Source organism: Antennarius striatus, chromosome 3 (genome assembly GCF_040054535.1).
Source record: "Antennarius striatus isolate MH-2024 chromosome 3, ASM4005453v1, whole genome shotgun sequence".
Lineage (NCBI taxonomy): Eukaryota > Metazoa > Chordata > Actinopteri > Lophiiformes > Antennariidae > Antennarius > Antennarius striatus.
The window spans coordinates 18,106,147-18,122,607 of record NC_090778.1 but is presented as its reverse complement, the minus strand read 5'-3'; the positions used below and the strand labels follow the sequence as shown (position 1 = coordinate 18,122,607).

General features: G+C 37.6%; 2 protein-coding genes across 7 annotated transcripts in view; one reads left to right on the top strand and one right to left on the bottom strand.

Annotated features, from left to right (window-relative positions):
• bmpr1ba (bone morphogenetic protein receptor, type IBa) overlaps positions 1-3,679 on the top strand; it is a 71,764-nt gene extending 68,085 nt beyond the window's left edge. For all 5 annotated transcript variants that reach the window (XM_068311714.1, XM_068311710.1, XM_068311712.1 and 2 more), the window contains 4 exons: positions 398-695; positions 842-1,017; positions 1,183-1,313; positions 1,922-3,679. In XM_068311714.1, coding sequence (XP_068167815.1) covers positions 398-695; positions 842-1,017; positions 1,183-1,313; positions 1,922-2,047 — 731 coding nt within the window. In that variant the 3' untranslated portion in view covers positions 2,048-3,679. The remainder of the gene's footprint in view (positions 1-397; positions 696-841; positions 1,018-1,182; positions 1,314-1,921) is intronic.
• Positions 3,680-4,070: 391 nt separating this feature from the next.
• The window catches only part of unc5ca (unc-5 netrin receptor Ca), a 220,692-nt gene continuing 208,301 nt past the window's right edge, over positions 4,071-16,461 (bottom strand). Inside the window, exons 16-19 of one of the 2 annotated variants that reach the window (XR_011035077.1) lie at positions 14,282-14,446; positions 9,816-9,994; positions 5,785-7,643; positions 4,071-5,477 (exon numbers count right to left, since the gene is read on the bottom strand). Coding sequence is in view for 1 of the 2 variants with exons in the window: in XM_068311709.1 (XP_068167810.1) it covers positions 7,481-7,643; positions 9,816-9,994; positions 14,282-14,446 (507 nt within the window). In the remaining variant the exon portion in view is untranslated. Of the gene's footprint in view, positions 7,644-9,815; positions 9,995-14,281; positions 14,447-16,461 lie in introns of both variants that reach the window. The other variant, XM_068311709.1, reaches the window with a different exon arrangement.

Below are 16,461 nucleotides of genomic sequence, written 5' to 3'. Positions count from 1 at the left end.
CCTGAACGTTTAATGTCAAGTCTATTTATAGTTGTAAACACATTTTTACAACATTCAGACAAGGTAATTCAAGCAACCAGGCGAATACCTCACCGACTCCAAATATAGACGTGACTCATCAACTCATTATGTATGTTCCAAACAGAGTGGAAAAAAGAAAAGAAAAATAAAACTTGATTCTACGACTAATTAAAATTAAATTGTCCTGTGCCTTAGATCCACCCTGCAATTTAATGGTTTCTGTTTTGGCCTGTGCTACATCGTTCAAAAAAATCTGTCCAGTGTTTTTGCATTGTTCATTTGACAAACAAATAAAACAACAGACTGGACCAAAACTTCTTTGGTGAAGGTTAAAAATTGTTTTGCTATACTGTAGTACTCTTTGATCCTTTAACAGGCTTTATAGCTGCTGATATTAAAGGAACTGGCTCCTGGACCCAACTCTTTCTGATCACTGACTACCATGAAAATGGTTCCTTGTACGATTACCTCAAATCAACAACTCTGGACAATAAAGCCATGCTACGACTGGCTTACTCTTCTGTGTCAGGACTATGTCATCTCCACACCGAGATCTTTGGCACCCAAGGCAAACCTGCCATTGCTCACAGGGATCTGAAGAGTAAGAACATACTAGTGAAAAGAAATGGGACCTGCTGTATAGCTGACCTCGGACTGGCAGTGAAGTTTATTAGGTGAGTGTCATAGTTTAAAAGTTGCCATGTAAATAAATGTTCCTTTCTGAATCTGAAGATGTTTCACGTTGTAAAGATTACTTAAGATTCAGAGATATCCACAGTCAATCCTATGAGGTAGTTAATGTCTTCTCTTGTTGCTGCAGTGACACCAATGAGGTTGACATTCCACCCAACACCAAGGTCGGTACAAAGCGTTACATGCCTCCAGAAGTGCTGGATGAGACTCTGAATAAAAGTCATTTTCAGTCATATATCATGGCAGACATGTACAGCTTTGGCCTCATTCTTTGGGAGATTGCCCGACGTTGTATCTCAGGAGGTAAATACATTTAAAAAATTCCTGTATACATTTAATTTTTTGACAAACATCTCCTAAAAGCCAAACTTGTACAATGATGGCAATACAGCATGGAGTTTGGCTGGACATTTATCAAATTTGTTAATATCAAACGATACATGAACAGAGCTTGCTTCTTACTTGTAGGCATCCTTGAAGAGTACCAGCTGCCGTACCATGAGTTAGTTCCTACAGACCCTTCTTATGAAGACATGAAAGAGGTGGTCTGCATCAAGAGACTACGGCCATCCTTTCCCAACCGATGGACCAGCGACGAGGTAAGATATATCAAAGTATTAATCATTTCCATGTATATATGCACAAACACATATACAGTCAACCCTCAGTTTTCGAACATAATCCGTTCCAGAAGGCTGTTCGAAAAGCGAGTTGTTCGCAATCCAAAATTATTTTTCCCATTATTAATGTAAATAATTCTAATCCGTTCCAAGTTTAAAAAACAACTTGTTCTAAGTTTTTTTTTACTAATTTACACCATAAACTGCACTGTATACTGTTTACCATGAATAAAAAGGGGTAGAAATAGACACTGTGTTTTATTTTAATAAAAGATATCCTATCGAACTTTGAACACGAATGCGCTACGGAGGAAGCATCCTGGGCATTCAAGGTCGCTCGGCTCCCAAGTGAGTCGCGTTCAGGTACGCTCGGCTTCTTTCGGTTTACACCATAAACTGCACTGTATACTGTTTACCATAAATAAAAAGGGTAGAAATAGACACTGTGTTTTATTTTAATAAAAGATATCCTATCAAACTTTGAACACAAATGCGCTACGGAGGAAGCATCCTGGACAGAAGCGTTCGAAAACCGAGGTTTGACTGTAATCGAATGATCTTCCTAACAGAATTCTGCATTCTCTCAGTGTTTGAGACAGATGGGGAGGTTGATGACAGAATGCTGGGCCCACAACCCAGCCTCCCGCCTCACAGCCCTACGGGTCAAAAAGACACTTGCCAAGATGTCAGAATCACAGGATATCAAGCTGTGAGCAGATATTGCTAGGTGTATGTTTTTACACACAGAACGGGGCATTAACAATCACCATCCTGCATCTTTTGAAAAAGAGACAGTACAGGAAGAAGGATCATCACTTTGAGATGGAAGGATTGCAAACTTTGAGATGCCTGTAATCCGTCAGTTCAAGTCCCCCTTGAAAAATATCTTCAGTGAATCAGAGACAATCAGGCCTTATGAGGCCCACCTCAATCTGTCAGAGAAGATGAGATGTTTTCATTTCTGACTCATGCGTTGAGTTCAACAAGGTCCTTGGAGTAAGAGACTGACTTGGCATTGTAGCTGCAAAGATACACAGATGAGCCACTGACCAGTTAGTGGAATATTATATCACTGCTTTCTATGAAAGCTACCCTACCTGTAGATGAATGTCCAACTGATTGAAGGGAAAGCATGTGCTTTAAGGCAGTTCATTATTGCAGCATGACATCTCTTTTTAAAACACTGTCACTACTACTACTGCTTTTATGCTGTAATTGGAATGAACACATTGTCACTCTTAAATTGACTGTTTTGGTAATAATGACTGACACTATGTGACAGGAAGTGTATTTTAAGCTTTTAAAGTTCTGTTTTACCCTGGTAAATGTTTGTTGACACTGATAAAAATGTTTAAAAAAAAATATATTTTTGACCTGAAATGGAAAATGAAAGTTGAGTCTATTTTCCGTGTAGAAATCTAAGACTGTCTGTGAAAAATAAAATTTGTATGTACAAAGAAAACCTGTATTGAGGCTGTACATGCCTCTGTGTTTCCTTGCCCTTTCGTAAACTGAACTTGCTTGAGAAGAGGAGGCAGTATTGGAGCAACAACAGTGCCATCTATAGGTACTCCACAACAATTACAGGGGCTAAGGCTATTTGAGGTTGCAATGAGTTTTCACTTGATTCATGAATCTTTAGTGCAATTTAGGAGTACCTCAGTCATTTGTCATTGGTAACTGTTCAGATGTAACCAGGTTGATGAGAGATATGTATTTTTTGAAGCCAGACCTGAAAACCTTACTTAAGATACTAAAATTAAATTAAATTAAAAAAAAAAAAAAAAACCCCACGTGGTATTGTGATAGTAGAAAGAAAGCACCCACTGACATTTCCCTCTTGGTCACGTTTGTCTGACGAACATGCCGTCTCACACATGTTCATTAACATTGAACTGTCTCACTGAAAAAAACTATCCCCGAAATGAAATAATAATATGTCATCTGCTGGGTTCAGCAGGTGAGTTTTAAGAATACAATTCAAATTGTCAGAGTAGCTGTCAAATTTTATGAAGCTAAAAACTATACTCCTCAAAATGAAACGTCCCTCAAGGTAAATCTATATTTCTTTTGTCACTACTCTTTTGTCTTTGACATTTTTGTGCGACTTCTCTGAAATGGCACTGATCTATCCATCTTTAGCTGTTTTGGTCTATTTTTGTGGTCTCTCTGCCAACTATAATGTACGATGATTTGTCATTGTTGAAGATGTGGCAGAATTTATGTGTTTTTAAATGCCCTTTCTTTCCACTTGGATGTTGTGCCTTATGTAATCTTCATCTACTGTAGCAGTCTGTGAGAGCAAGTAGTGTTTTCATTCAGTAAATTGGTTGAACATTCCCCCAATAAAGTGTTTCACTCATCCACAAGACTGGTGCACAATTTATGGAGGCTGACTGTGGTCCTTACTACGAAGTGAACTAGCAAGGCATCTTACTACTGTCAGTGCATTCACATATTTTATAGCTTTTATATTTTTTATTTTCCATGTTAACTGGTATAATTTTTTCTGTTTTAAAGTCTCCTTCAGGATACTCTATCCACATACTTAATATCTTATATCCTAAATATGATTCTCACAGAAAAAAAGGTAGACTATAAAAGCAATGTAAACCAAATGTAAATATTTGTGGTCTTCGAATTGCATTTCTAATCCCTCCTCCACATAGTAGGAGCTGTAATAGTACATCAGTGCAAGTCTTCTATAGAAATAAGACACAAATGCAACTCCCTGTTTCAGCATTGCTTATAAATATAATTTATTAATTGTCTTAAAAATTCTTTCTTACACTTTGTACAGAAAACAATTAAAGGAGATAGAGAGGCAAGCATTCAACAAGATTGAGCAAGATTTATGAAGCGTGCCAGAATTAGCTAAAATGGATCAACACTACCCCACACGAATAAAATCAAATATCACCCCTGATATTAAACTTATAAGCAATTACAAGCACAGCTATAGTTACAGACTTTATCAAGATAATCAATGCCAGTTTGCATAGTAGACACTGCTTTTACAAAACAGGAAATCAACTCAAAAAACAAAAACAAAAATTTGTAACATACAAACTAGAAACTAACTGTACTGCTCTGTTTATCTTCTCAAATTTGCCAAATATATCTAACAGTACACAACTGTACATACTGTGGATAGAAAACATTTTTACATACTTTGATATCTTAACACTACTCTTTTCACCTTCAAATCAGGTAGGATAACATTCCGGAGGCCTGCATTAGCTCCCTTCTTCAGTAGAAAGTCTGTCCTGCTGGTAAACTCTGTTGACTAGGATGATGGCGAGGACCAATCTTTGGATAAAGTTACACAGTAACTGGTAACCTTTTTTTTAACGATTGCTTCCTTGCACACACTCCACCTGTTAAAATTTGATCTTGTATTATACAAATGAGTTGAGTACATTGTATGAAAGACATAGTGATGGCCTTTGGGTTCACATCTTGCCCTGGAACAAACTAAATTGATGACTTAATGTTATAGGCTTTTATCCTCATAATTTACACTCTTCCCTTTAGATTCCTAACACCTGACATGAACAGTTTCATATGAAAACATACCAAACATCCACACTGTCATTTAATAACACACCTCCTCGCATGTTTGATAAGGCTGTCCAAACATAGAACAAACATAATCTCTACCCTGACCTGGTTTCACATTGATACAAGGGGTCAAATTTAACTGGCAAATTACTGAACAATCAAATAAATAAAGAAAAATCAATGTTGAAGAGCAACATCAAAATTTGTTCCTGTGTGCACAACATTACGACAAAATCTGTCACAAATGGGGTAAAAATCTGACCTTTTGCACCAGTGTTAACTCACTCTTTCAGCCTACTTGATTTTCTCTGCTTTATTCTTTTCCTTTATAAATCTGGTGGTTTCATATGGCGTCCCTCCATTGTTCAGAGCAGAAACATCTTCAGATTTTGTGTTTCTTTTTAACTGAACGTCCCTGTTGTCCTTTCGCAAGAAGAAGTTCTTCTCCTCAAGGGAAACTGACAACTATTCAAAAGCCACTAAGGCAGTTTGTTTGTTTTTTGTCAAGGCATGTTGCAGCATTTTCATCAGACTGCCTGAGTTGCTGCATATTGAATGGTAGCCTTGCTTCACAATGATGTTCTGTAAAATACAAATATAGTACAATTCATTTTACATAAGTCCCTCTTGTTGGTGACCTGATCCTGAACTGTAAATATTTTTTTTTTATCCAACAATTACATCATGAGTGAGAATGTTGTTTGCAGACAGTACAGTGATTTAGATAAGGGCAACTAACTGATATGTTAAAAATGTTATCCTCTCCTCTATAGACATTAAAATGGATCAAAACATTAATAATGCAAATAACACAAGAATGACCACCAGATAAAAATAAACATATGTAAATTCAAGGTAATTAGAATGAACATGATAATCATGTATTTACATGTTTAAGAAGATCAGAAGAAGGTGTTCATTAAAAACCACTGGATGGTGCTAGTGACCAGAAAAGTCATGGTGGAAATCATGAATCAAATCATATAAGGCCTGATGGTGGATTACACAAGTGACACCTTGTCCTGAAAGAAAACCAAGAATGTGAAAGAAACAGACATATTTATTAATATATGTAGGTTATTTTTTTAATCAATTAAAATATGATTGATAAAATCTGTATATTGGGTACATTTAGCAGTAATAAATGATATCACCTGTATTTCACTCACTATTACATAATGTTATGGCAATCTGCATATGGCTGTCTTTAAAATTCTGAGTGTTTTTTTAACTTATTTTCATCCTTTTATGCTTCCTGTCTCTTCACTTTGAGTTCGGACCCTGTCCAGAATCAAGCCGCTATAGTCTAAAGACTGCTGGATTGGAAATTGTGGTAAAGAAAAAACAAACAAACTTGGGCACCACAGCTCGGGTTTTCCATTCTGCATCACCAAACAGCTCCTTTGGGACAGCACCATTACTGCAGATAACATAGTAACAATTAATTCTGCATTAAGATGCCATCCCAGCTTGAAAATTACCATTTCAATACTTCAAGCTGATGATGATTTCCCCAATACCTACAGAAACATATTAGTGTACAATGTAGATGGATGTCAGTCTGAGTCCTTGCCTTGTTTACATATTTTTCATTAATGCAGTCTTAAATATCATTAAAGACAATTTCATACCTCTGTCATAACTGCAAAATGTAAATGAAAAAGAGCTTGTACTTGCATGAATGCATGATATCACATTTTAGTTGGCTCTTAGAACACCACTACTTGTAGAAGTTCAACTGCTGTTGATTTTGACTGCGGATTGCCTTTGATAACTTAAAATCTTCATGCATATTAGAGGAAAGTCAAAAAGTCACTGTATTGCATCAATGTAAACACACTTATAATGTCAGGCAATGAAAGAGAAACCAGTTGCCGTGGGCTTGTTTCAGGTCAGGATCCCTGATTGCCTGTTTAACAAGTTATGTTAGCAGGAAATGATCCACACATATGGACAGCAGGATTACGTGGAGCGTTCCCTAGGAAACGATAAGACAACAAACTGTACTGGCAAACACGTACAGCCAAGGCTCACATGAGGAGAATGGGATCCCGCCTTCAGGTCCCACCTCTCATTATCTATTTTCAAACCTGTTCGTTTGGATGATCACCAGCCACTTCTTTCACTGTAAGGTAACGATCTCCCTTCTGTAATTCGTTTAGCTCCTCTCCGTCTTCACTCTCATTATAAAAAAAAAAAAGGCTTGTCTTTAACACTTTCTCTTTTTCGTCACTCCTTCAGTCAGATTGGCCTTTTTCTCTTAATTATTCTATTAGACTTCTTCAAGTTTTTCATTTTGACTGTTTTCTTTTCTCTGCTTTCCTTCATTCTGTATAAAGTAACAGGAGGATAACAACTGGCATTACACTAGACACTATTTTTTAGGCGTGTTAATATATTGTTTCTTCCTGATCATTGTTATAGTTTAGATTACACTCTTACTTCCAGCTTGAGCACTTCTCATTGTGTTACCATGTCGGTATTTAGCAGGTGCTTAATTGCCGTCACTGCAGTGTCAATTGCAGAGAAAGTGCATCTAATCATCTCCGGAGTTCTACTGTTGTCAGTTTAAGTAAGCTGCTTTGTCAGTGTTCCTTTGTCATTGATGTGAAGCTGCTGTCACTGCGACCCATCTCTTCCAGCACAGCGGCCAGTTCATTTAGGTCTCCATCGGGGAAGTGCTGCGCCTCCCAAAGATCCAAAATCACACCGGTTGGACTGGATTTAGTGGCAAAGTAGTTCAAGTACCTGTAAAATTTATGAGGGACAACAGCCATGGTAAATATTTTATAGTGGAGAATGTTTACACCTACCCTGAGCTAAGTCTCTTGAGGCAAAATGTTTTTGGTTACAAACATCATTATAAGATTATAATAATACAACATTACAATATCGCTAAAGGCTACAACAACAAATCAAAACAGGAACCAAATTTCATCTGAAAGAGTTGCCCCTTTTCATAACTGGTAATTATAAAAAGAGTCTTGTAAATAGAATCTACACATAAAGAGTCCAAAAGCTTCAATACCTGTCAGACGCCACATAATGTTAATTCATATTCAAAACTATACATCTCCCCAAAACAAATACAACAAAGAACATCTTGTAAAGGTGCTCAATGACACGGTATCTACTAATGAAGACAATGGCACATGGAATTAAACATTCTAATTTTCAGAACATAAACTGCTGCAGGATGTAAATAAGTAACAGTATCATCTAAAAATAATTAAAAGTGAAATATTTGTTTTAACTACATTTTAATGCAAGGCTGACAAATAGTGGAGAGGAGATCACCACAATCTTCTCGTCTACACCCACTTATCTGCCTCACGGTTTCTACTGGAGCCTATCCCAGCTGGCTACGGGTGAAAGGCAGAGTACACCCTGGGTAAGATGCCAGTTCATGGCAGGGACAAGTTATTTATAATTACATTTCATTTAACAGCTGATATCTGGAAACAGTAACAAGTATATGTATCCTTTGCAAATGCCTAATGGTTTTACGCAAATAATCTGAACAACAAAACACATTCAGGAAAAGTACAGAAAAGTAAGCCAACAAGTCCACCTGGAGAACAATTTGCATAGTACTAAAGCTGTCAAGCTGTCAAGAGTTGAGGGCACAGTGGTTGCAGACACTGAGCCCCTGCTGTCAAAGATCCCAATGCTGCTTTGGCAGAAAAGCCATCAGATTTGAGGCACATGGGTATAAAAACAAGACTTTCTGTTCCTTTGTAAATCCTGTGATTGCACTCTTGGCATGCTCAAGTACTGTTTAAACACAAACAGAGAAATGTACTTTCTCTGCTCCAAACCTCTTCTATTTCTTCCCACTTAAAACATCTAATAAGATATTTTCATTAATTTTATTACTTTCTTCCTCACTCCAACTCATCTCCATGTTTATGCAGTGTGTGATAAAGACTGTCCTGATGTTGCCTGAACTTAATAACCGGGATTTGCTTTGTCACATTAAAACAGAAACTCTATATAGAAACTGTATGACCTGTATGATTCTGAATTCAATGTGAACAGCTCCATGTTTGTATAAACGTAAATATTATAGTAATGTGATCAGTAATGGCTGAGGGGGTGAAGCATGAGTCATACTTTGAACTCAGACAGGCGTGACATGGCAGTTAGAGAAGCAATCGGGATAAAAGGTGGTATTTACTTGTTGGACCATTTCATCATGCTCCTTTTGAAGATTGGCTTTGAGTGGAACCACTGAAGCAAACAACACAAGGCTAGCATCCCATTTCTTTAATTCACAGATCAGGAATATTTAGTACCCACAATAATAAACTACATGATGAGCTGCAGACTGTTGGTACAATAAGATCATTTGTGCCCAATTATCCCCTTAATAATTTGCGTCTGCTTTGGTAGTTGCTACTCAAAGAATAACTAGTCTGACACTTTAAGAAATCTGCGGACGGAAGATTTTGTCAGTGAATAGATAGTAAAGGTAGAAAAGCATGTGGCTAGCAGCCCAACTGTACAGTCGTAGATTATTCTTACTCTATGGGGATATAACTTCAGAAGAATAAATGTGTCTAAACTGAGCAAAACTTTTGTTGTTTACTACATTTGAGTAAGGGCACTACTCACAAAACTAACTTGATTCTTTGCCTTTCTTTTATTTGTACTTGCTCTATATTTGATTCCCCTATTACGGTTTAAGTAATAGAGTAAAAACAAAAACAATACTGATATAGTTGAACTGCCTCATCTAATTTCATCTGCCAGGACTCGTCACAATACAGTACATAATACTCCTTCTGTTGTTAAAGGGTGACAGACCAACTTAATGAGCTCCCTTGTATCTGAGAAGAAGTGTGTTACTGATAAAAGAAACAAAACACCCTCGGGAAACACACAAGGAGTAAAGGCTAAAAAGGTGTGCATGTATATCACCTGCCAAGGTTGAGTTTGTGGGCAAGCATCCTCCAGTCATTGCCTCTGGTCTGTGGGGCATCTAGACTGCCACAAAGCTTCTGTCTGATGGATAAAGGAATGCGAAAGGCATTAGGCCCCACTAAGGTTGTGATGTTACTGGCAGGATCCATCAGCGATGTGTCAATGCACTGGACCTCCTGGAAAGACACAGAGGAACCGTTAATGTGTTTAACAGAAGAAAAAATACTATAAAATTTAAACTTTAGTTTCAGCTCAAAGAGAGAAATAAGTTCTTGTCAAAGTATAGCTTGATTATGGATGATCAATAGGCAATATACTAGGAGGCCATAAGAGTCAAATGTCGATCATAAGTTGCATCTGCAGAAGTGAATCCATCATATTTATATCTCAAATGCATCACTATATGTTTCCTTCTGGCAAAAGAGTCTGTTCATCTCTTATGTTTTCCTACAATGTAACCAACTACTGGTAAAGTAACTGGTACACTCTTAATTAACACAACCTAGTGTGAAAAACACAAATCTGTTTCAAAGTTCTCTCTCTTTCCTTCACTTTCTTCTTGTTTCTTCTTCATTCTATTAATCTTCCACTCCAAAGCAGAATGGAGGCAGTGGTAGAACAGAAACGACAACTGCTGCCGTTGACTGAATGATTACACTATACTGCATCGACATTGCCCCAAATTATAGCATCTCTCTGCAGCTACAGACTGAATGATTGGAGCAAAGGGACATCTCTGTTTCTGGGTTGAAATATTAGATGCTTTTAACATGTTATTCTCTTTTGTTTTTCCTGCCGGCTGGTTTCGGGGACCCCAGCTTTTCCTGGATAAACAAAGAGACTCATTGAATGCTGTTTTAGCTACTCAGTTCTAATTTCAATAACTGACGAAAACCCTATTTTATCATCATAATTATTCTGAAGGCCTAGTTACCGTCTATATCAAAATTGATGTTGTACCAAAATTTTTATTTTATGAATAGATATGCTAAGCTTTAATGTTTACAGTTTAATAATTGCATCTAAACAGACATAGAAAAAAAACTGACACACTGTTGTGCTTACAGAAATTATGGCTATATTTACATTTTATAACAGCTGTTTTTCAGGTTTTCAAGTCAGGTCTAATTGTGAATTTCCTGCATTTGGTTTGAGAATGATTTTTACTATTGCCATCCACATACAGCAAAAGTGCGCCAGCGTCTAGACATACTGATTAGTGGCATGAAACTGCAGGATAGATATGCTGAAAGGTAGGTTTAAGGTATGTCTCGTGCAGTTTATTTTTCAATTTTCATTAGTCTTATTATTATTTTTATTCCTATTCTTATTGCTTTTAAAAATCTAATATCAACAGTGCTGTCATCCTTGACTCTGGGCTGAATGAGAGGATAAGGAAATGTAGATCTCCTTTCTCAGATGACAGGTGATGAAAGACGTTTAAAGCTTTACGTGTTCATGTTGGAGTATTTTTATTTAATAAATGTTTGTTAAATCATTATCATCACAAAAAGGATCAATTATTGATCTTATGGCTCAGTCTTGAAAATACAGCAACATTCATAGACAGAATATACCATATTCTTTTTCATGAAACTTACAATAAGGGTGCTTGCTGTCGGCCTACACTGCTGGAGACTCATCATCAAGACACACTGAGCTCCTCTCTCCTCCTTTTCTCTCTGACTCTCTCACTCCTACTTTTCTTTACATTGAGCTCCTATGTGTTCCTGTCTGCTCACCTCTCTGTCACTCCTCCTCCTCTCCGCCCTTTCTCTCTCCTAGTCTTCATTCTCACCTTACTAACTCCACTTCTTCCCTGGGGTCTCTGTGCTCTATGCCCTCACAGGCTTTCTCAGATTCACCCCTCATCTGTCCATCCACTGTGGACCTGCTCTTCTAATCCCACCAGTATCACCCCTCGTCTATCCATCGGCTGGGGCTCTGCTTCCTTTCTTCCTCCGTTGCCATCATACATTCATCCATGTACCTGTAATAGTGTGTTTGGAATAAGCAACTAGATGATGGGGAACACGTACAGAAGACAGCAACCCAGAGGTTGGTGAACACAGCCTGACATTCCCATCCCCACTTCAGTGCTTGGATCAAAACTCCTAACTCTAAACTCTTTCTCTGCCTGTAAAAGTACATCGAAATGTATGTTGATGTGATTAAGCGCACTACAAATAAAAGCTGATTGATTGATTGATTGATTGATTGATTGATTGATATATCTTCAAGAACATTTCTAGAAAGCACTGGTAATGCAAACTGAATAAAAAAAATAAGGTGAAAGGGGAGTTGAAGGAGTCACATTTCTTGTGACTTCATCAACTCCCACTGCTGTGTTAGTGAGAGTTGCACCAACCACTAACGTTTGTCAAAAATGCCTCTACAAAACATTTTTGTTCTTGTTTTTCATTTTTTGAAAGGGGCTACTGTGAAAGACACAATAGGCAGCAGTCACAGTGACCATGCAGTCTGGACACCTCCAACCTCACTGTGAGATAACAAACTTTCATCGTGCGCAGCATAAAATCAGATTACAGTTGCTCAAAGCAAATGAGAAAAAGAGGAGGAAAAATAAGGTCTGACTTCATAATTAAAATTTTGATACTTTTCCTTGCTGCCCCTAGAATTTTGTGACCTTTACTTCTGAAACTCATTTGGTGCCATCACCAGTGTTTGCAAGTGTTTCCATTCCAGCCAGGACTGAAATCTATTTCTTATTTTAGTGCAGTTTGGGGGTTGCACTGGGCACTACTGAAATGTAATGAGTCACCCATACTGCCGTAACATCATCCTCAAAATTACAGGTTTAAACAAAAAAATCAATCAAGCAGCTGCAGCTGCCACAGGCCTAACTAATACCAAGAAACATATTACACTAGTCCTCAAATCCCTACACTGGCTTCCTCTTAGTCAAAGGATAGGGTACAAAATCTTTTTTTTGGTCTACAAAGCACTGAATGGTCTCGGACCAAAATGCATCATGGACTTATTAGCTCCATATGAAGCATTCAGATTCCTAAGGTCATCAATGAACAGGTTTATTGTGTGTTTCCAGAATCATAACCAAAAATAGTGAAGAAACATTCAACTATTATGCACGCCACCAGGGAAACAAACTCCCTGAAGATCTGAGGTCTGCTCAAACTCTCAGCTCTTTAAAATGAGGCCAGGAAATAAGTTTTTCTTTGATGCTCTACCTTTTTCTTGACTTTGAATGCACTTTTATTGTGTAAATTATGTTTTATTTTTATGTATTTAATATTAATGTATACCTTTAAATCATCTTTATACTTAAGTTTAAAGTTTTGTGCTGAATGTGTTTCTTTGCCATTGTAAAGCACTTTGAATTTGAGTTGTGTGTCAATTGTTCGATACAAATAAATTTGCCTTGCCTAAAGCATGGCTGGTTAACTGCCCAAGGAGAAGTCGGGTCTTAAGATGATGTGTTTGACAAATATTTTTGAATGTGGGTACATTATTTTAATATTACCTAATTTTGGAGGAACAGTCAATTGTTGATGGCTTTAAAAAAGCTTTATACTGCATTAGATACATCATTTTACAAATGTATGTACATTAGCTGTGTCACCCCTGTATAAGAAAGGAGCAGAAATTGTGACAGGTGAATCTGGGCATAGCCTCTGCTTTACTGGTAACGTTCCGTACACATCGATTGCACAAGAAGCTGCAACTCAAACTATACTGTTGTTTTGCTCAGAGGCCAAAGATGAAAAAAGGTATTTGTCTCCATTAAATAAGTAGTTAAACCTCGTGTCTTTGTTAACTTAGTACGAACACAACGGTTTAATATTCTCACCACAGAAAAAAACAACAACAACATTTTTTAACATTGTTAAAAAAAGTCTATTAAAGAAACCATTAAAGAAATACTAACAATTAAAGAAAATTGTTAAAGAAATACTAACAAAAACAAGTGACATTCCAAAAGGAATGCCTGACCTTCAACCTAAAATGTGTGTTTTCACACACACACACACACACACACACACACACACACACACACACACACACACACACACACACACACACACACACACACACACACACACACACACACACACACACACACACACACACACACACACACACACACACACACACACAATGGCTGCATGACCTAGAAAAATCAAAGACAACTCATTCCTCTTGTGTTGAGTGACCTTTAACCTCAGTATGAATGATTGAACAGGCCTACATCCGTAGCTAGAACCCTGACTATCTGACAGACAGAAAAACTTTGTGACTTAAGGACATTCAGTCTGGCAGTGCAGACATTCACATAAAGAACCTCTATCTCTCTGAGCAGTTCATCTCTTTGTCTGATTATTTATTTATATCTTTCAGTCAGTGATAGCGAAGGTTGCTGTTTGCAGTAACCAATAAACAGCAAGTCAGCTTTGCAGCATGCATGTGGATTTCTGCACACTTACCTCCTCGAGTGTGTTGCTTAGCTGAAAGATCTGTCCTTCTCCTTCCACCTGCCGCACACATAGTTTACAGCTCATCTCTGTGGCGGCTGAGTTCAGTCTCTCCAGAGTGAACGTGCAGTGAAGGCTTCTTTGACTGCCACTCCACACCTGGTAGAATGGAATCTCCTATAAAAAGGATAAGACAAGATAAGATTAGATAAACCTTTAATAGTCCCACAGTGGAGATATTTGCACGACTGCATGTTAAAGCAAGTTCAAGCAACTGAAGTGTTGATTCTTATTTTAAGTTCTTGTGGGGATTTGAGTCACTTGGGGAAACTTGTTGTTTTTCTTTTTAAATGATCACACTTGTTTTTTATTTATTTTAATACTAAATACACCAAATAATGGTGTATAATATATGTATCATTTATTATGTACACTCAACAAAAATATCAATGCAACAATATTTCTGCTCCTTTTGTTGACATTACTTCTTTCAGATATTAAGCACATATGTTTCATATCTGTGTTACTAAGCTATTATCCTCTGCCAAGATAATCCATTCATTGTAAAACGTGCAGTTTTATCACACAATAATACAGATTATGCAAATGCTGAGGGAGTCTGACATCTGCATTCTGCTGCAGGTATATACACCAGAGTTGCTGCATGTGAATTGAATGTTCATTTCAGCCTCCCCCAGTGTTTCAGTTAATTAGATGGTACATTTGGGCCACAGATGGCAAAGAGGTTTAGATGAATTAACAGGGGCTGCAGTCCTCATGGGGTGGCCGGGGGTTTGATTCCTACTCAGGGCTCCTTGCTGCATGTCACTCTCTCAGTTGTTGTTATATTCCTTCAGCTATCCTATCAATTAAATTCAAAATGCCCCAAATAACTACAGTGGTACCTCTACTTATGAATGTTTCTACATAACTAAATTTTCTACTTACGAAACGCCTCAACAGGAAAATATTGCCTCTAGTCAAAAAATAAATTTCGAGTTATGAAAGGTAAAAATAGAGTCTGGACTGCTACTCACAGCTCCCACAGGTTCCTGACTGCAACATTCTTATAGCTGCTCTGCCATTGGCTATTACCTACATCCTGGCATCCCATTGGCTAAGATGGACCTCAACCCATGAGGTTTACTGATAGTTTTATGCAAATATATTAACTTTTTGAGTATTCACTATGGATCCCAAGAAAGTGACGGAGAAAAGAGGAAAAGAAAAGATGAAGAAAATAGTTTTTTTGTCCATACAAACAAAGCAAGAGATAATAGAAAAGTATGAAAATGGGGATGCGTTTGGTTGATCTCGCCGAAGAATATGGCCGTAATGCATGTACAATTGCCACGTTATTAAAACAAAAAGAAGTTTAAGGAGTTTAAGGCATTGCGTGGGTGGTTGGAGAAATTCAAAAGGAGGACTGGAATTCACTCTGTTGTTCTGCATGGGCAAGAGCGCAGGAACCACAGAAGGCAAAAAACAATGAAGACAGCAGTGAAAAGGTAAATGACCGTCATTATTATTTCTTTACTCTATTCTTTGTTTTTTTACATTATGCACAACTCTCATTCATTGTGTAATAATCTAATTGTAACATGTATTAGTTACATGTTTTGATGCATTTTTATGCTTAATAAAACATTTATGTCTGAATTTTGGGGGGCTTGGAACGGATTAGGGCATTTGCATGGAAAACGTGTCTCTACTTACGAAATTTCTTCCAGAACCAATTAATTTTGTAAGTAGAGGTACCACTGTATTCATAAAAAAAGAAAGAAAATTAGACAGTGGATTCAGTCATTTTCAAAACAACAGAGTTTGTGTAACGATGCCAGTCCGGGATCTAAAAGCTAATAGAGGGTTTTACAGTGCGGGCGGGTAGAGGCAAAATGGGGGCCTCTTACTTAAGGCAATACGAATGCACAAGCACACCATGTTGAACCTGTGGCCCAATGTCTATCAAGTCTCCAGTGACCATCCCTTCATTTTGCAGCATGTTGCAATCTGATTTTATGTTGTAGGGATTGGGAGGTAAGTCCTGGAAGGGTGCCATAGTTCGTACATATCCAGTAACCTCTGACAGCCATTGAGAAGGAACGAGCCGTCATCCTGTAGCTCAGACAACTTGATCAACTCAATACGAACAAGTGTTGCGCTGTGTGAGGAAAAACATCACATGGCTGAGC